Source organism: Hibiscus syriacus, unplaced genomic scaffold (genome assembly GCF_006381635.1).
Source record: "Hibiscus syriacus cultivar Baekdansim isolate YM2019G1 unplaced genomic scaffold, ASM638163v2 tig00117048_pilon, whole genome shotgun sequence".
Taxonomy (NCBI): domain Eukaryota; kingdom Viridiplantae; phylum Streptophyta; class Magnoliopsida; order Malvales; family Malvaceae; genus Hibiscus; species Hibiscus syriacus.
The window spans coordinates 1,390,728-1,411,532 of record NW_024063538.1 but is presented as its reverse complement, the minus strand read 5'-3'; the positions used below and the strand labels follow the sequence as shown (position 1 = coordinate 1,411,532).

At 36.2% G+C, this 20,805-nt stretch overlaps 2 protein-coding genes across 3 annotated transcripts; one reads left to right on the top strand and one right to left on the bottom strand.

Moving 5' to 3' along the window:
* Positions 1-362: 362 nt before the first annotated feature.
* LOC120197538 (ankyrin repeat-containing protein At2g01680-like) lies at positions 363-16,554 on the bottom strand. Of its 2 annotated transcripts, XM_039199039.1 has the most exons (5): positions 16,549-16,554; positions 11,454-11,460; positions 2,731-3,076; positions 1,718-2,127; positions 363-1,481 (listed from the first exon to the last, which is right to left on the bottom strand). In XM_039199039.1, the coding sequence occupies exons 3-5, from the start codon at positions 3,041-3,043 to the stop codon at positions 609-611; spliced, it is 1,596 nt and encodes a 531-aa protein (XP_039054970.1). In that variant the 5' UTR covers positions 3,044-3,076; positions 11,454-11,460; positions 16,549-16,554; the 3' UTR covers positions 363-608. The 2 variants fall into 2 exon arrangements, with proteins under 2 accessions (XP_039054970.1, XP_039054971.1); XM_039199040.1 differs by lacking the exons at positions 11,454-11,460; positions 16,549-16,554 and having other exon boundaries at positions 2,784-2,965.
* On the top strand, positions 5,927-8,311 carry LOC120197336 (alpha carbonic anhydrase 2-like). The gene is made up of 4 exons (XM_039198902.1): positions 5,927-5,948; positions 6,203-6,406; positions 6,504-6,709; positions 8,264-8,311. The coding sequence occupies exons 1-4, from the start codon at positions 5,927-5,929 to the stop codon at positions 8,309-8,311; spliced, it is 480 nt and encodes a 159-aa protein (XP_039054833.1).
* Positions 16,555-20,805: the final 4,251 nt, after the last annotated feature.

The window sequence follows — 20,805 nt, the reverse complement described above, 5'->3', positions numbered from 1 at the left end:
AAAATGATCATTTAAGTATATTTATAAAGTATATAAAAACAACCAATAATTCTTAATATAGTATTTTAAAAAAAAATTGTATATAACACATTTAAAATTATTTCCGTTATCTGAAATATAAAATGTTTATTTAATTATTATAATAAAATAATGAAAAAATAAAATCAGATTTCATTTCATTCTAACACTCCTATTGTTTAGCTTATGAATAAAAACTAATCCAAATACTACAATTTCGATCAATTTTTGAATTCCCCCCCCCTCTCAGATCTTCGAAGACAGAGATGATTCAATTATCATTTTACCGGGAAAGGAAAGAGAAGTTTCTTTCTATAAATATATACTTAACCGGTACTCGAGCATTTTGTTAACATTTACCGTGTCTTATTAGCTTACACATCCAAACCTTGTAATCAAGAAGTCTAGATTTACATCACGATTGGCTTGAGGGATTGCCTATTCCGATCTCTACTCCCCTTATTCAATCCTTACAAAGTAAGCCGGAAGTTTGGTCGGACCAATGGCCATTCCACGAATGACCGATTCTTCTCAAGTATTAACTATTCTGGGCCGTACCGTGCTTTTTTTACAATGCTTACAATAAGTGTTTACAAAGCATATATCTTCTCAAGATCAGAATTATAGTCATCCTCATCTGATATATTTGCAGAGTATGACCACGAGAAAGACTTGCTCCCGTTTGCTCGTTTTTGTCTCTGAGAGTCGCTCCGGAAGATCCCGAAATGTTGCCGGAAAACAAAGTAGCACATGCTGGCAAGTGTTCCGACCAGGATCGGTGCTCCTACGATGGTTATAGTAACAGCCATCCATGAACTACCTTTTCCGACAACCACAAAAGCTATTGATAAAAATGCTCCGCAGGTGCAAGCACAAGCGGCCCACATCAGCTTGTTAACCACTGATACGACCTGTTTCTGAGCCGTCGTGTCCCATGCGACCAACGTGATCTGAACGACAACAACGGCAAGTGATATGAAGAGGGATATAGTGTTCAGGAGGTAGAAGACCTGGAAACCGACTTGATTGGCTATGTTAGCCTTCCCAGAATCTGCTCCATCGCTTATGTATTGACCGGGCAAGTTGAAGATGGCCAAGAAAGCTATCGATGCAAAGAGCACGGCCACGACCGTGATGGAGTTTGTGGTGTTCTGGACTGCTTCTCTGTGAAGTTTCCTAAGTTCTTTGGCGATTCCGGAAACTCTTCGGTTTGTTTTCTCGTTTTGTATCAACTGCGAGTGCACCTCGTGCTTAATATCGCTCACTGTCCTCTTTAGTTCCATTGCTTCATCTACTTGACCGATATACCTAGCGTGCTTAGCACCAGCCTCTGTTAGAGCTTCTTGAATTTCGAGTGCAGATTCTCCATACTGGAGTTTATCTGCCAAATCCATCGCAGTTTCTTTCTGATTATTTACGGTGTTGACATTGATAGATCTATAAGTTAGCAACAAGCTCACATTCTGCAAAAGGAAGCAGAAAACATAAGTAGATGGAAATATCCATAAATCAGTAAGCAGATTATATATCCTCAATATTTGAAATCTTAAGACATATTACTTGAATTCGGGTGTGAGCATCGGATAAGATACGTGCCCACCACAGGTATATGAATTATACACGGATTTTGGACAAAGGAACTTCAAGAAAAATGAAAAGCTGAAGCAATATATTTGGTTTATCATATTTACACAGATACCTGCAGGCGAGATTTCCTTGTAGCTATGTGCAATGCCGTGTTCCCCTTTTTGTCACGCTCGTTCAGAATGGAGTGATCGGCAAGCAATATATCGTCGACTACCGCCGGACACTGACCCTTGACAGCCATATGGAGTGCGGTTTGGCCTTTCTTATCTTTGACACTAACAATTCCATGATCGCAATCAATAAGAGCTTTTACTATATCGATAAGGCCATACCTAGCGGCCGTATGCAATGCAGTCTTTCCATTTTTCCGCACTATCCTTATGCAGCTGGCATCGGCACTCAATATCGCGTTTACCACCTCCAAATGACATTTAACAGCTGCAGAATAAAGGGGGCTCGTATTCGTAGAGTCGCATATCTCGCAAAGCTCCGGCCATATCCCCAAAAGTTCCTTCACAATGCCTACAAAATTCAGTACATAAATCCGTAACAGTCAATCACAGTCTACAAACGACAACATAAAACATGTTCAATTCTATATTATTAACTATCGTAAATCACATGGAAGGCTACATCACAAGGCTGCAAGAACGAATACCGGATTTCAGCTCAGAGTTGCTCGTATACTTATGCAGCTATTGATTATCTCGAATCTCAATATACCAAGAAAGATATACAGCCTGATGAGGCTACTACGGAGTATTTATTCATGGGTGCAGAAAGCTCTTCGATTCGAGCTCGTGGTTCATCTTCGCTACACGGTTCATCCAAGGCCAAGGCAGAGATCAAGGTTCGAGAAATAGTGAATGATCTTATGTATACACACAGCAATGACAAAATTCTATGTTGCTAAAGTAAGCTTAATTCAATTTCAAACTCGAACTCGAGCATGTCGAATAATATATCGGTATGTGTCCAATCCCATATCTAGATATATGCAGATGATTTCATCAAAATTCATCCCTTTCCCATCAACCCCAAAGTTCAAAATTCATCAAAATCAAAGCTGAAAACAGTAGAAACCATTAAAATTAAGCAAAGGGATCAAGAAAAAAAAGATGATACCCATATGTCCTAATTTGGCAGCAACATGAAAAGTGTTCATATCTGACTTGGACCTGATCTTAACAATCTCCACATCACAAAACTTGAGCAAATAGCTGAAAATCTCCTGGGAATTGTTCTCGGCAGCAATATACAAACCGGTAGCTCCCGATTCATTTCGAGCAGTCATAACATCAGAAACCGTTGATGACCCATCTGCCGGTTCATCTTTCGTCAACTTATCCAATAACAGCTTCACGGATTCGAGCTCCCCAGATCGAACAGCTGCGAAGAAACACTGCTGTGTGAGGAAACGCAAAGGCTTTGACTCCATCACCGAGTCTTCTTCTTCTTCTTCTTCTTCTTCAAGTTTTTCACTTTTCTTTGATTTTCATTTAAAGGGGTGGATTGTCAAGCAGTTGTTTTCTATGCTGTAAAGGATAATAGAGGATAAATCAATGGTGGGCATTGAATTAATATATATTGGGGGATTATAATTTCACTGTAATTGCAACCATGTGACAAGGACGTAAAGTTGAGTGTTTAAAAAGGAAGAAGCAGGTAATAATAATATAAGTATTTGGCTTTATTCGCCATTTACTCGCTTTGATGTATAGCAGGTCAAGGTCTTGGGTCACACTTCCTATTACGCGTAGTCTCTAATCATGTACTCCTCTTTAATCTTATTCAGGTTTAAATGTACACGTTTGCTACTCTTCTTTACATATATTTTTATAAGGATCTATTGTTTTAAATCTACCTCTTAATTCACCTCTTAATTCAGTTCAAGTTTTACATAGATATTAGAGCGATTCTCTTAATTCAATTTGCTCTATTTGTAAATATTTTAACTTTTAATAAAAGATAAAATGACTGTCCCTTTTTTCCCATATGTATGGGGTAAGGGGGAGGTAAGATAGTAGGAGGCCCCCAACACCAGGTTGAGAGCAGCTTCCGTAGGAGACCTCCGAATTATGAAATGCCCTCCGTGGAACTTGATCCCACGACCTCAAGGTTTAGAACCTTGTGCTCTACCAACTGAGCTGGATGGTCATTTTAATAAAAGATAAAATACACAAATGATCTTCTAACTATAGTGTGTTGTTTTGTTGAGTCATTCAACTATTAAAAGTTACAAAATAGTATTCTAACTATAAAACGTTGTTTTGTTGAGCCTTCCAAAAATTAAAAGTTATAAAATGATCTCCGACTATTCATATGTCTCAAATTCGTCATTTTTATTATAAAATTAACGATAGCCTAAGCTAGACGTTAACTTGCTGAGTGAGATATGATAAAATTTGGTATCATAATCTCAAACGATTGTCATATCTCAATCAGCATGTTAATTTCCAACTCAGACAACCATTAATTTTTTAACAGGAAATGACGAGTTTGAAATTTAATGAATAATCGGTGACTATTTTGTAACTTTTAATAGTTGAGAGACTCAACAAAGTAATCCCTAAAGTCGGAATATTTTATAACTTTTAATAGTCCGAAGATTCAACAAAACAATATTCTAAAATCGATGAACCATTTATGTACTTTATCGTTAAATAAAATAATATTAAACATATTTAAATACCTAAATATTTTTAACATAATAAAATAATTATTTTAAATTTTAATAAGCAATACATTAATCAATGATCCAATGTGTTTTTTTTAATAAAGAAAGTTTTTAAATTGATGCATTTTTGTGAGAATATTAAACATATTTAAATACCTAAATATTTTGTCTTTTTGTTTTATGTTTTTTTTTTCTTAAAACTTAAGAAATACTCAAGGTTTAATTCTTCCTCCAGTCCCTATACTCTTTCCACTTTAAAAATATCCCTCTACTCTTTTGATTTCATAATTTGTAGTCCAATTGATTTTAAATTGGACTTTCGTCCAATTGGCTGGAATCGTCCAAAATCCGAGGTGTCGGGGTGGGTTTTCAACGAATCGATTCCGGTGAACGGCGACGGCTATCCACGAATTGTTTTAAGGGTTTTGATCATGGCGGTGAGGCGCTTCGATTGGGCTGGGCGGTGACAAGAACGAACAATCGGCGGCGGCGATCGGCATGGGTTTAGGAGTTGAAATGAAGGTTTTTAAAGTTTTGAGATTATTTCTTTTAATTAATCATTTTCAATCCCAGAGCAACCAGATTTAACATGAGCTTCCATCAGTGGTTTCTCCCAAGTCATCATCACAGCCTTGCTATCAGAGTCCATCAACTTATCCTCATTAAAATCAAGTCGGCCTGAATTCATGTTCAATTACATACACTTATTTGTGAACACATCATATAAATTCGCTGTTTGAATCTCCCCCGTCGTTCCTTTTGAAACAATGGGTAACCTTTTTGCTGTAACTGGTTTCAATTACTAAATTTAATGAATTATTCAGCTTTCTAAATCTCTTTGATATTAAACTTCATGTAAAGAGATAAACAAAGTAACGGATTACCTGCGGTGAGAAGGACTTCAAAGGCTTCCTGGTGACCGGCGTCCATGGCAAAGTCACCAGCTGCGTGGTTAGATGGAGAAAGAGCGTTCCAACGTAATTAAATCAAGAGATTGGGGATTGAAAAATGATTAAATAAAAGAAATAATCCCAATACTTTAAAAATATTCATTTCAACCCCTAAACCCACGCCGATAGTCGCCGTCGCTCGTTCGTTCATGTCACCGCCCAGCCCAATCGAAGCGCCTCGCCTCCATGATCAAAACCCCCCAAAACAATTGGTGGATAGTAGTCGCCATTCGTCAGAATCGTTTCATCGAAAACCCACCCCGACATCTCGGATTTTGGACGATTCCGGCCGCCTCGGACCTCTGTTTTCCACACCGCCACTACATTAAGCTTCCTCATCGCTGTCCTCTCAAAACCCAACTGGTGGGTCACGTTGTAGTCGTCGTCCGTCATCGTGGTTAAGTTTCGATGTGAGGATTTGGGATTTTTTGTAATTTCAAAGAAATAAAATTTTTTTATAAATATAATAATATTTATTTTCAAAAAGAAATTTTTAAAATTACCATATTGTGACACATGTCACTTAACGGAGAAAACTAATGATCTGTCACGGCGTGACCCATTCTGAGTTACGAAATATAACGTTAGGCACCAAACTGAAACGAAAAAAAATTTAGGCACTGAACTAGAAAAACGGGTATACATTGGGCACCTTTTGTATATTAAAACCTTAATATTTCTATTGAAAAAAATAATGATTCAACTATTTTTAAAAGGTGAGTGTTAATTTTAACTTTTCTAGTGAAGTGTTGAAAGTTTAACTAAAAAAATATTAAGGGCTAAATTGAAGGAAAATGTAGACGTTAAAGATTAAATCTATCATTATGCCTTATTAGTTATCACACCAATTCAAAAATAAACTAATAGGCAAATTGCATTTTCCACTCCCGAACACAACAAGATTTTCAACTTGGTCCCTATTTTTTTTATAAAAAAAATGAAAACTGACCTAGTAATTCGTTTGTGACAGGAGACGAATTTAACTACGATGAAGGAAGTGGAAGGGGACCGTCGAGTTGGGGCACACTCAATTTAAACTGCAGCGCCGGACTACGGCAATCTGCGATCGATATCCGACCGGTCCAAGTTAGTTCTGAGCTGAGAGAGTTGCAAAGGAACTACAGATATGCTGCAGCTGATTTGAGGAACAGAACTATAGATGTCGCCGTAAATTGTTTACTTATACACAATAAGACAATTCCCTTCAACAGTTAATATTTGATTGGTGAAAGAATGAAGTATAATAAAAGAATACATATTTGGTGAATCAGGTGGTCTTTACAGGGAATGGGAACTTACCATAAATGGAAGAGCTTATAGAGTGCAAAATATTCACTGGCATTCACCCTCGGAGCACACTTTCGACGGAGTAAGGTTTCCCTTGGAGGTTCACATTGTTCATCGCAGTGACCAAAATGACACTGCAGTTGTGTCCATACTTTACCGTTATGGCCTGCCTGACCCCTTCCTTGCAACCGTATGCCAACGTTCTGCTTTTGTGTTTTCTTTTTCATTCTATAATTATATTGTCGTAACCGGTTTTCGCCCGGACACGAATTTTTTACTTGGGGGAAAAATAACGTGAATAAATGGTTTTTAAAATAAATTTGGGAGTCACCATCGGCCTTTTGGGTCAGGTAGGTCGAATACCTAAAATTATCTTTAAAAGAGTTTTTAAGAAAACATCAGTTAAAAGATAAACTGATCTGCGTTTATAACAAAAAATTCTTTCTTTTTAATAATAAAAAAGGATTCGTGGTCGGTTACGTTTAGGGAATGATATAACGCCCAAAATTGATACTTTTTAATTATACATTGTCTCTTATTATTAGAAATTTAAGAATTCAAAGATATATTTAATTCATAATTATGTTATTTCAAATAATTTTAAGAAAATATATATTATAAATAAGATTTATTTATTTAGAATATCAGAAAAGGGCTTCTAGGTGCTTTAAGACAGCTCTTTCTTCGATATAAAAAATAAAATAAATATTAAAAATGTAATACTTTTTCATAAAAAATATTTAAATAAAAATAAATTATAATTTTTATAATATTTAATTTAAACAAAATATATAAATATATTTTAAGACTAAGATAATAATAAAATAATAATTAAAGCCATAATAACAAATTAATATTGTAATTAAATAATGATCAAAATAAAAGAAATTAAATAAAACTAAATATAAAATATCAAAAATAAGATAATAATTCAAATATTGAAAGATAATGGTTATAGTGTAATTTAACCTAATTAATTAATTGGGATATAAATATAGATTAATAAATTATAAGGGATTAAATCGGTTATTTACCCTAAAGTATATGCTGGAAAGGACTAATAATATAAAAATTACGAGACTAAATTAAAATATATAGAAATTATTGTAGTGACTAAATTATAAAACACAAAATTAAATAATGAATTAAAAGGCATAAAAGTCAATTTTAGTGACCAAAATGAATTGTTTACAAAACCTGAAGGGCCGCGAAAAGGTTTGTCAGTGGTGAAATACGGACATACCCCTCCCAAACGACGTCGTTTGGGAAGGGGTATATACTCCCCTTCCAGCTGGCGAAGGGCCATCGTTTCCATTTCTCTTTTCTCTCTCTCTCTAACTGAGAGAGAAGAGAATTCTCTCTCGCTTCTCTCTAGCTTCCCTCACCAGAGGGAAGCCGGTCATCGGCCGGCAGTCTGCCGCCGTAATCCCCACCGCCGACCACCGCATCCGGTGGCCGGAAAATTTTATTTTATACCAAAACGTAGATCGGACCGTCCTAATGACGTTCTGGTGTTCTTTTCTCTTAAATAGCTCCGATCGGAGCAAATCTAGGAAAATACCTTCGGTTTCGAAGGTTTTTGGTGACGCTTGGAGGCCGGTGACTCTGATCGAGTTGTTGTCTTCCCGTAAGTTCTCTCGCTCTTCTTTTTGTTTTTGGTTTGCTTTCTATTTTTTTCCTTTTTTTTTTGTTCTCTGTTCTTGCTCTCCGTCTTTGCTTGATGTGGTTTCTCCCCTCTTTGCAGGTTCGTGGTGGCTTTTATAGCCCCACAGTGTCTTCTCGGACCGGATAATAGGGTAAAGTTTGGTGAGTCACCAAGCTATAGTGGTGACTCACTCTAGACTTCAACGTGTGCGGCGCTCGAGTCTTCTGGAGTCTTCATCGGAGGCGTGGCACTGGTGGAGCGTCGGCAGCTGGACGTTGGACCACCTGGCAGAGGCAACGGCTGGCCTTCTGGAATCTTGGAGAGGCGGCTGCGGCGCTAGGGTTTAGAAACCCTAGCTAAAACCCCAAATCAGTTTAGGGTTTCCATTTAGGTCTGGACCGTTCTGGTTGGGTCTGGGATTTGAATGTAATTGGGATGTGATTTGGGCTTTGTAATATTTAATAAATAATAAATATATTAATAATAATAATAATAATAATAATTTAATTTTAATAATAATAAATTTAAATTTAAAATGAAAAATGATGTCTACAGCTGCCCCTCTTTACTTATCCTTGTTAACAAGAATAGAGCAAAGACGAAAAAGACAATAATTTTTTCATTTGCTTCTTTTGAGCATGATGGAAATATTTGAACATCATGCACTGAAGGGTACAGATGACCCGAAGGTTTGAAAACATCAAAAAGCTCCCGAAGGCTTTTTGGAAACATCATGCACTGTAGGACTTACAGATGACCCTAAGGCTTTGAAACATCAAAAGCTCCCGAAGGCTTTTTGGAAAATCATGCTGCAGGACTTACAGATGACCTAAGGCTTTGAAACATCAAAAGCTCCGAAGGCTTTTGGAAACATCATGCACTGCATGACTTACAGATGACCCTAAGGCTTTGAAAACATCAAAAGCTCCCGAAGGCTTTTGGAAACATCATGCACTGCAGGACTTACAGATGACCCTAAGGCTTTGAAAACATCAAAAGCTCCCGAAGGCTTTTTGGAAACATCATGCACTGCAGGACTTACAGATGACCCTAAGGCTTTGAAAACATCAAAAAGCTCCCGAAGGCTTTTGGAAACATCATGCACTGCAGGACTTACAGATGACCCCAAGGTTTTGAAAACATCAAAAAGCTCTCGAAGGCTTTTTGGAAACATCATACATTGTAGGACTTACAGATAACCCTAAGGCTTTGAAAACATCAAAAAGCTCCCGAAGGCTTTTTGGAAACATCATACACTGTAGGACTTACAGATGACCCTAAGGCTTTGAAAACATCAAAAAGCTCCCGAATGCTTTTTGGAAACATCATGCACTGTAGGACTACAGATGACCCTAAGGCTTTGAAAACATCAAAAGCTCCCGAAGGCTTTTTGGAAACATCATGTACTGTAGGACTTACAGATGACCCTAAGGCTTTGAAAACATCAAAAAGCTCCCGAAGGCTTTTTGGAAACATCATGCACTGCAGGACTTACAGATGAGCCTAAGGTTTTGAAAACATCAAAAAGCTCCCGAAGGCTTTTTGGAAACATCATGCACTGTAGGACTTACAGATGACTCTAAGGCTTTGAAAACATCAAAAAGCTCCCGAAGGCTTTTTGGAAACATCATGCACTGTAGGACTTACAGATGACCCTAAGGCTTTGAAAACATCAAAAAGCTCCCGAAGGCTTTTTGGAAACATCATGCACTGTAGGACTTACAGATGACCCTAAGGCTTTGAAAACATCAGAAAGCTCCCGAAGGCTTTTTGGAAACATCATGCACTGCAGGACTTACAGATGTAGGAAATAGTTTAATAAGTAAAAAAAACTAAGGAAATCGTTTTCTTACTTTTCAACAATTTCATTTTAGAAAAGATAAAATGAGAAACTATGAAAATCGTTTTCTCATTCTGGTTTTTGAAATAACATGTTGATTGGGTAACATGACCCAATCTGAAGATAATGCTCATTTTTGTGGATTACGTCCATCTCTTTTTCAGATGTTTGCATGATTCATGTATTTGTGGTTTTGAATACATTCTTTGTGTAAGGTATTTTTTACCATGAATCTTCTTGTTCTTCCGAAGATCTGTAAAACTTCATGTTTGAATGCACTCAGATGTATCAATGTAATGCATTGTCTATTGTGTAAATGATATTCTTATGAATGCATGAATGTTGATGCAATCTTCATTTGACTTCAAAGTGGTGAACTTGGTTTTCTTTCAATTCATCATTTATTGCCAGGGTTACCTCTGGATATCAGTGTAGAAACTTATGCTATCAAGCTTGCATTTCTACAGAATCATCTGATCAACTTGTATTTTTGCATCTTCTTAACTTCATTTAAGTCTCAGAAGAATGTTTCATTTATGGAACTCTTGTCGTAGTCAAAATTATGACCCTGATGCCCCATTTTCTTTGGTAACACCGGCTTTCTTTGTCTGGATTTGTGTAGAAATCCAATAAAGCTTTCATCTGTGAAAAGGGAATCTATCATCTTTAAAAAGAGAATCTATCATCTTTGAAAAGAGAATCTATCATCTTTGAAGAGGTAGATGTAGATATGCCTGACTCAGCAGGAATTAATTAGGAGAGTAGAGTCTGTTCTAATTTGACTCTTGAAACATGTCACAAGGAAGATTTATTCCAATTCCTTTCATGTCTCCACATATAATCAGATCTCGAATAAGGCAACTTCGACCATATCATGTCGAGATGTTTAACAACAACCTATCGTTCAACCTTAGTTGGCTCCACTAGTTTCTTGTTGTTAAAATTTCAGCTCTCTTTCTGCGGAAAGAAATCTTCATCATATCTCACTTCTAATCTTGAAGTTGAAGAATACAAACTTTATCTTGGATCAAAAATGGAAACCATATGATCACAACATTGGTTCAGCATCAGAATAACTAGTTCGTAAAACATTTGACAACACATGCATCATTTTCTGTGGTTTCTGCTTAGATGTAAAACACTTGACAACACATTCATCCTTTTCTGTGGTTTCTGCTCAAATGTAAAACACTTGACAACACATTCATCCTTTTCTGTGGTTTCTGCTCAAATTTCTCAATCATTGAAGCTCTTTGCCTAGTGTTCAAAATTTTTGTATGATGTCACAAGACCATTTGAGAATAAAACTCAGTGGGGAATCAAGTGTGATGTTAGTATGACCAAAAAGTTGGTCAAATTCACAAAATGTGCTAGTGTCGAATTGAATAAGAAGTACCAACTAATCACATTTTCATATCGGGCAAATGCAAATATAATACTGATCACGTTTTCTTCTGTAATGATCATTGTAGAAAGTAGAAACACTTTAGCTATAGGATCCATGCACATAAAGATATTCGTGGAATTCTTGCTGCTGGGGATGAAACGCACATAATAAAACCTAAAATAAATAAAAATTCAGTTCAGCCTGGCTGGCAATGATGATCCAGTAACAACGGGAATAACAGTAATATAAGTGAGTTGAGTCTCCCTTTTCAATGTCATCAAGTAAGCAAAAACCGATGTGTAAAATAGTTTCATAATCCCAACAATATGGTTGAAACTAACTGCCAGGAATCTCAAAGAAATATTTTCAATTATCACCGACACACAAAAGGCCAAATTCAAAGCTGAGATCTCGAGGAACTGAACCCTGGATTGAGTAGTCTGTCTGGGGACCATCTTTATTCATGCAACCGTGTTGTAGCTTAACAAAGAACACGATGTCATATGAAACATGGTTAAGAAGATTGGGTATTTGAAAACCATACTTGGTGAGTAGATATTTGTTCAACAACAAGATTCTAATGCAACTGCCTGATGAACGAAGCAATTATGTATAGTCAGTTCGACTGTCACTGTTTTATCATTTTCATTCTTCATATCTTTCTGTCTCATTGGAAATATCTGCTCAAGTCAATGATTTTTAACAACACATGATGATGTGGGCCTTCAGCATGCCCCAACATTTGCTGATATGATCGTTCAAAAATGCATCAAAAATCCTAATTCTGATTGAAATGGGCTTTCAGCATGCCCCGATATTTGCTTCTTGTTAATCTGAGCCTTCAAAATGCCCCACATGGATCTGTCTGAAGGAACCTTTAAAATTCCCCAACATTTGCTGATACAGATGTTAAAATGTGCTCAACATTACTTCTTGTTGAGATGAGCCTCTAAGAATGCCCAAATATTCATATTGTTGTGAGCCTTCAAAATGCCCTAATATTCTATTTCGGATTGAAATGGGCCCTCAAGATGTCCCTCTAGATTTGTCTGATTCACTCTCAATGTCTGTTTGACAGAAATGTCATGATCCCCACGAGGTCCAATTTTGACAATGAACTGTTGTAAGTACTTGTAGCTTTTTTCGTGACCCAAATTTGTTTATCTTGAATACTCTCATTCTGGTGTCACTAAACAGTAGTATTGTCAAGTAACTAGAGAAATTCTCTTCATGTTGTTACAAATTTAAGAAGTACTCAATCATTCTGACAGAAACGTCTGAAATATGTGTCTTCTAAATGAGGTGACCATTTTCTGTATCTGGAGGGGTCTAGTGAGACAGAGTAGTATAAATTACTTGGTAATCTGTTCCAGGCTGACACAGTGGCTTATCATCTTTCAGTGAAGGCCATCTCTGAAATATACTTTTCCGTAGGAGAGAAACCAATTTATGCAAACAGTAATCTGATGCAATGGCAAGACTACATATACAATGGTACATGCTCTTGAAAAATCCACACCCATGCAATATGTTGATTCTGATAACAACTCATCTGATTATGAAGTGATCTTTCAGGATGATTTCACAGATATTGATAGTTCTTTCTGATACCGAGGAAATCCTGAATTCTGATTCTGATGAGGAGAATAAACTGTTATTCTTGACGAAAATGGGTACTCAGAAGCTGAAACTTCAATAGCCATGAAGAGATGTGGTCTGAATTAATCAATTGCAGAGTTGACAGATTCTGAATTCTTCAATTACAGAGTTGATAGATTTTATATGTGCTGCTCAAATATTAAAGGTTGTTGACGCACTTCTTCTGGTAGAAGATAGGAAGTAATTATGCAATGACCCTAATAACAAGCAAAGACAAAACTTGGGATATGATTTTTGAAAAGGAAGAAGCAAAGGAAGCTTGAAAAGAAGCTTCTTAATGAAGACGATCATGCAGTTCATCTTTCAATTCCAATGATTGGTTCTGGGATTCATACCGAACCAGATCAGATAACTCAAAGAACATTTCCAGAAGATGCTATTGGGTCTCCTTATTTCTACTACGAGAATGTGGCACTTGCTCCAGTTAATGTTTGGACTGGAATATCACAGTACTTATTCGATGTAGAGCCAGAATTTGTAGATTCAAAGCATTTTCATGCTGCTACACTGAAAAGGGCTATATTCATAATCTGCCAATTGAGAACAGATTTCCTCTTATCTGCCTTCTCATTGCACCATACATGATGCTTTTCTATTGACAAAATGGTGGCCTTCATGAGATCCAATGAACAAGGTTGAACTATATACAAGAAATGCCAAATTGACAGAAAGGATCTGCAAGGTTCTTGAAGCTTGTGATGATGAGCCATCTTCGAGTATCCATAAGTATATTCTTGATGAATGCCGAAAATGGAATCTAGTATGGGTTGGAAGGAATAAAGTTGCTCCACTTGAACCTTATGAGGTGGAAATGCTTCTAGGTTTCCCTAAAAACCATACACGAGGAGGAGGATATGCTAGAGACATGTTCCCCGGTGATATCAATGTCTTGTCTCTTTTCTCTGAAATCAGTGATGCAGAGGTTACCTTCTACTGTCTTGGTATACTTTTGAAAACAGATGTGCAAGAACTGAATGATGATCGGTTAGAGCAATTAATGAGTAGATTTGTCAAATTCGACCTTAACCATACCGAGGAGGATATGCTAGAGACATGTTCCCCGGTGATATCAATGTCTTGTCTCTTTTCTCTGAAATCAGTGATGCAGAGGTTACCTTCTACTGTCTTGGTATACTTTTGAAAACAGATGTGCAAGAACTGAATGATGATCGGTTAGAGCAATTAATGAGTAGATTTGTCAAATTCGACCTTGTTGCCGGTGGCATCCAGCGTAACAACCTTACTAGAAGAAATAAACATCATCAGGATAAACTAGAATATTTTTATTGGTGCATTTTCTTGCAATGACTACTACGACAGCTGTCTCTTCTGCTGCTCCAATATATCCCACTCTTTTCGAATCATGGAACGGTTTAGTTGACAATAAAACTGGTCATCTTTAACTTTTGGAATCCTGTAACCAATTTTACCCTATATAAAAGGCATATAAGGGTAGATTCTGTTCCATAAGTCCTCAAATTCAAATTCAGCAATCTTCTGAAGGACATAATGGATATCATCTTGACAAAGAAAATGATCGGCATAGAAGAAGTAGCACTTAGGAGAGTATCACAAGTTCAATTCTCCAGACTTTCTGGCTTCTTGGACCACTTGCCTTCAAAAATGTGAAGTGCTTCATTATTCTGGCCTCGTTCATTCTTTTTCTTCAACAGAGGTAGAATAAGCAACAATTTGCTTCAAGGACCTTCTCCATTTGAGACTGTCCTGTTTGAAAATGTTTTTTCTCCTTTCTTTATTGAAGAATGAAAGAATTATGTAAAGTATTACCCCTTTCAGGTTCACAATATAATCAAATCATAAGCATGAATTCAAATAATATCAAAAGAATCAACAACTCTGTAATGTTTGAGAATTATAATTCTTTGACAAGTATCAAGATTTGGTTTGATTTCAGGATGGCTTTCCTATTTTCTATGTTTACATCTATTTAAGATGTCACTCCTCTCTATCTCTTTGTGAACTTTATCACATGCCTCACTTTAAGTACTTGGTATTTTAACCGGATGCGTACAAAATGACGCAACTAGGATTGCCAATCACTAGACCTTCTAGAATTCTTCCATTTCAATTCTCTAGAATCTTTCATTTAGACTCATCTAATCAAAACAGTGCAAAAATATCGGTCTAAAAATGAAATTTCTGAGTGCTTGTGTGAAGTTGACTAACAGGTGTTTCACAACTCCCTTAGTCTATTTGTTAACACATTTGCCATTTTGGCTAGCTGAATTCAGCTTTATTGTATATAATAATATAATCACCTTTATCAGGTTAATTGAAACTTATCTATAAAGCCGGGGCTATTAACCAATTGCTCTAGAGGGACAGCTTTATTATATAATATATAATGGGTTGGCTGAATATCCATAAAGCCGGGGCGATTAACCATTTGCTCTAGTGGGACAACTCAAGCTTTATTGTATATAATAATATAACATGGCTATCCAAATCCAATTTCTTAAGCTTGTTAAGAAGAACCTGTTATAGTCTAGGTGTTTTGGTGGAATTCAGAAAATCTCTTTGTTAGAGTTCAATTCTCAAGCAATTGACTTAAACTAGATTTACTATTTGTAAAATTATGTTCATCATCGAATGTCATCATAGAAAAATACTCTAGTCAGTTTTGTAATGTAATACATCAATGATGCCCCATGTTGTACGCTCCTATATATAAATACCAAGCCTTTTTGTAATTCTTTTCAATAGGAGTAGGCTATCTCATATTTGTAATAGGATAGTGTTTGGGTGTATTTCTTCTGAGGTAAGGTCAATGGTCCTTGTTTTTCTGGTTTTCAATCCTAATATTCTGTCAAAGATTATAACTCTAATCATGAAGAACTTTTTAATCCAGTTGATATTCAAAGAACTGCAAGATTGCAAAATTGACTCAATGCTCATAACCTTAATAAGCAACACAAATTTATTTATTGCACAAAAGGCGGAGAAATGAACAAAAACAAGTTTAAACAGGATGCTGAAAATAGAAAGTACTACAGTGATAGATAACACTTCCACTTGTTTATTCATCATTACTCCTCTATTGTTGGGTATGTACTTGGCCCAAGATTTTTATCCTTATTTGCCCCCCATTCCTTGATCATTTCTTGTGTCAAAACCCCTTTGTCAACAAGCATCTCAATTTCTTTCAACAGTGGCCTACAATTGCCAGTAGAGTGTCCAGATACCCCCAAGTGGAAATTACAAACACTATCTTGATCATAGCTATGAGAAGAAGGGTTTGGTGTCACTTTCTTTGGTCTTGGTGTGATGTATTGACCTTTAATCAAATGAGGATACAAGTCTGAAATGGAAGTTTTGAACACTTCTAAAGTTTTTCTTGATCTCATGACTTTCTTTGGTCGATTCGAACAGTTACTTGCTCTTTTTCTTTTGCAATTACGAGGACTCTGGATGCGACACTCATTCACATGATCAGCTTTTGCTTTTTGATCCGTCGGGCTCCTGGATGTGACTTTTGAGTTTTCTTCACTGATTACATTCTCAATTAAATCTCCACTTGTCACAAGATTCTCGAATTCCTTTGTCGGATTTGCCTGCATTAACTCGAAGAAAGGCACTGGAAGGGAATCACGAAACATACGTGATATTTCTTCTTCTAATATGGGAGGTTGAACTTGTGCTACCACTCCTCTCCATCTTAAGGCATATTCTTGAAATCTTTCATTAGTTTTTTTCTTTATTCTTCGAAGATCCATACGTGTTGGAACTAAGCCTTTAACATACCGATATTGTCCCAAAAAATGCATCAGCTAGATCTACCCATCTCTTGATCTGTTCTTGGGTCAACTGATTGTACCAGACTACTGTTGGGCCAACAAGACTATCATGGAAAGAGTGAATTAATAGATCATCAGAACTCAAATATCCTTCCATTTTCTGTAAAACATTCTCAAATGGATTAAGGGACAACTGGTGCCATCATATATTTCTCAAAATCAGGCATTTTGAATTCATAGGGAATAATCAAATCTGGAACCAAACTGAGTTCTCTTGCTTCTAGTTCTTTGTGGGAAGTATCAACACATTTCATATTTTTGATTGCTTCATCCATCCTCTTAAATCTTTCCTCATATTGTGAATAATGAACTAGGCTATTCTTTGGGTTCAAGTGGGATGCCCCAAAGTATATCATTCTTGACTCTTCATTCTGATAGCATGGTTGCTCTTTAGCAGTTATCTTTTCTTTATCAGATGCCACACACTGAATAATTTAATTTGATCCATCTGGTACTGAATCTGATGTTTCTTTCCTTATATCCTGAGGTAACCCTGTCAATTGTTCTAGCCACTGATCTTGTAGTCCCTCATAAGATTGCTCCATTGTTTTCATGATAATGGTAAAGTAAAATGAATGACCTTGGTTTTACTGTTACAAAACCTTTCATTAATTATTAACATGTTTTTATACTTAATGTATATAACAATACTAAAAAAATGTAATGTAAATGCGAAAATGCATAAATGCAAAAATAAGAATGCAAACTGTGTAATGCAAAGATGTAAAAAGTAAGAATACAAGATGGAAATGCAAAGATGTAAAAAGTAAGAATAAGAATGTAAATGCATGTATGAAAAGGTGTTACTCAAGAGTAATCATCTTAGAACATATTTCATTGAACACAAAAACTTCAGTACTTCAAACAAAACTTTTACATGTAGGGGACAACTTTCAGTCCTAACTTCAACAAAACTTTACATATAGGGAATAACTTTCCCATTTTCTTCTCTAAAACCAAGTTAGTTTATCAACTTATTGGGTTATATTGCTTGTCTGGACTGCAGTTTCTTCCATGACATTCTGATGTTCTTTCATCTCCTATGTCAATTCTCGAAGTTGCTCATTTTCCCTTGTGAGAGAACATTTGTGTTCAAAAAGTTTTTGGACAAGATCTTCATGTATGTTGCAACTCTTTTTCAGTTTGGTGACCCTTGCTATCCACTCTTCTGGGGTGTTTCCTATGCCAGCATTTTGAAAGGCTTGACTGACCTTCTGGAAATCTTCATGTATGGTTTCCATTTTGGTGCTCAATTTATCGTTTTCAATCTTCAAATGACGTATTTTGAGCTTCAAACCTCAGCAAATCTTCTTTTCTCTGGGAGCCCCTAATGATATTCTTACCTTTGAAGACTTTTGGTATTAATCTAGCAGGACCCTCGGTTACCAAACTAGGTAATAGATCATCAAACTCAATATCCGTCCATTTTCTGTAAACATTCTCAAATGGATTAAGGGACAACTGTGCCATCATATTTCTCAAAATCAGCATTTTGAATTCATAGGGAATAATCAAATCTGGAACCAAACTGAGTTCTCTTGCTTCTAGTTCTTTGTGGGAAGATCAACCATTTCATATTTTTGATTGCTTCATCCATCCTCTTAAATCTTTCCTCATATTGTGAATAATGACTAGGCTATTCTTTGGTTCAAGTGGGATGCCCCAAAGTATATCATTCTTGACTCTTCATTCTGATAGCATGGTTGCTCTTTAGCATTATCTTTTCTTTATCAATGCCACACACTGAATAATTTAATTTGATCCATCTGGTACTGATCTGATGTTTCTTTCCTATATCCTGAGGTAACCCTGTCAATGTTCTAGCCACTGATCTTGTAGTCCCTCATAAGATTGCTCCATTGTTTCATGATAATGGTAAAGTAAAATGAATGACCTTGGTTTTACTGTTACAAACCTTTCATTAATTATTACATGTTTTTATACTTAATGTATATAACAATACTAAAAAATGTAATGTAAATGCGAAATGCATAAATGCAAAAATAAGAATGCAAACTGTGTAATGCAAATGTAAAAGTAAGAATACAAGATGGAAATGCAAAGATGTAAAAAGTAAGAATAAGAATGTAATGCATGTATGAAAAGGTGTTACTCAAGAGTATCATCTTAGAACATATTTCATTGAACACAAAAACTTCAGTACTTCAAACAAAACTTTACATGTAGGGGACAACTTTCAGTCCTAACTTCAACAAACTTTACATATAGGGAATAACTTTCCCATTTTCTTCTCTAAAATCAAGTTAGTTTTATCAACTTATTGGTTATATTGCTTGTCTGGACTGCAGTTTCTTCCATGACATTCTGATGTTCTTTCATCCCTGTCATTCTCGAAGTTTGCTCATTTCCCTTGTGAGAGAACATTTGTTCAAAAAGTTTTTGGACAAGATCTTCATGTATGTTGCAACTCTTTTTCAGTTTGGTGACCCTTGCTATCCACTCTTCTGGGGTGTTTCCTATGCCAGCATTTTGAAAGGCTTGACTGACCTTCTGGAAATCTTCATGTATGGTTTCCATTTTGTGCTCATTTATCGTTTTCAATCTTCAAATGACGTATTTGAGCTTCAAACCTCAGCAAATCTTCTTTTCTCTGGGAGCCCCTACTGATATTCTTACCTTTGAAGACTTTTGGTATTAATCTAGCAGGACCCTCGGTTACCAAACTAGTCGATCATTTACCATAAATTGTAAGGTTCCATGATCCAAAGACTTTGGACTCGACGTTTGAAGGCAAACAATTCTCGATGGTATGTCCTTGAGCTCCGGCATGATATTCACATGAGCGTTGATGTCATACCAATTCGATACGGAGGTTGGAACGTTTTATATAATATGGATCCACTTCTCGTGCTTCAAGTAGCTTCTCATACACTCTTTATATGATATGGATAGTATCAAGATAAGAACCACCTTTTGTCTTGGATTGAACCTGAGTTTTAGACATCGGGAGCAGACCAACTTGATGATTTCTTATTACATGATTTCTTCTCATCTCTGAGAGCTTTTACAGTGGTCACCATTTCTTTGGTATCTCCAGACGATTTGTGAATACGAATGATGACTGTCTGTAATTTCTCAAGTTGGTTAGGATCAGAAGTCTCTTGCATATCTGAAATTGCAGGATTATCTTTATTAAGCTTTCTCTCTTTCTGTGCAGGATCTCTTCTCTTTTGGCCAAACAGATATTCATCCATCCATCATCTTGGACATCTGCTCTCTTATCTCACTATCTCCTTTTGATCTTTAATGGGCATACGATCTTGGGTGCATAGCTCTCCTCTATCCTTGGAGTTCCCTCAGGATGCCATTCCACGGTTGCGTCATATTTTGTTCGATCATAAAACTTTTGTCCATTTATGATTTCTTTCCATTTGATGAACAGTCTTTTCAGTTAACACCTTTTGGTCATGATCATGCAATGCAAACAAAATAAAACATATAAACAATTAGAGCAAAAATAACATGCATGGGAAAATAAGAAAAATAAATGGTTATACCAACTAATTGAAAGAAAAAATGTATTTATCATGGTATATAATAAATCCTAACCTCATGTTTTCTAGTTCCATGCTTTGTTTTGGAAAATTTAACCTAACCGCATGATTTCTAGTTCCATGCATTTATTCAGGAAAAAGAAAAGGAAATAAATAAATTAAAACTAGAGCTATTTCTCCTTTGTGTATACCTACGAAATGGTTTCAGATCGGAGGTTTCTAGGGTTTATTATATGCAGGTTTTCAGTTCTAGGAGTAAAGGTACTCGAACTGTCCTTGTTGATGCCCCTTGGGCTGTCAAAACCCTCAATCCTAGTCCATTACAGACTTTAAGCGGATCGAGTTTCAATTCGAGGGACACATTTCTTTATGACTGACACGGAGAATAATTCTCACGAAGACATAGAGCATGAACCCCGAAAGTT

Coding starts and splice junctions, on each gene's coding strand:
- LOC120197538 (XM_039199039.1), bottom strand. CDS start 3,043: ATGGAGTCAAAGCCTTTGCGTTTCCTCACACAGCAGTGTTTCTTCGCA. Junction 2,128..2,730: donor TGCCAAATTAGGACATATGG/GTATCATCTTTT, acceptor TGAATTTTGTAG/GCATTGTGAAGGAACTTTTG. Junction 1,482..1,717: donor CAAGGAAATCTCGCCTGCAG/GTATCTGTGTAA, acceptor TTCCTTTTGCAG/AATGTGAGCTTGTTGCTAAC.
- LOC120197336 (XM_039198902.1), top strand. CDS start 5,927: ATGATTCAACTATTTTTAAAAG. Junction 5,949..6,202: donor GATTCAACTATTTTTAAAAG/GTGAGTGTTAAT, acceptor CGTTTGTGACAG/GAGACGAATTTAACTACGAT. Junction 6,710..8,263: donor CTGACCCCTTCCTTGCAACC/GTATGCCAACGT, acceptor CCCTCTTTGCAG/GTTCGTGGTGGCTTTTATAG.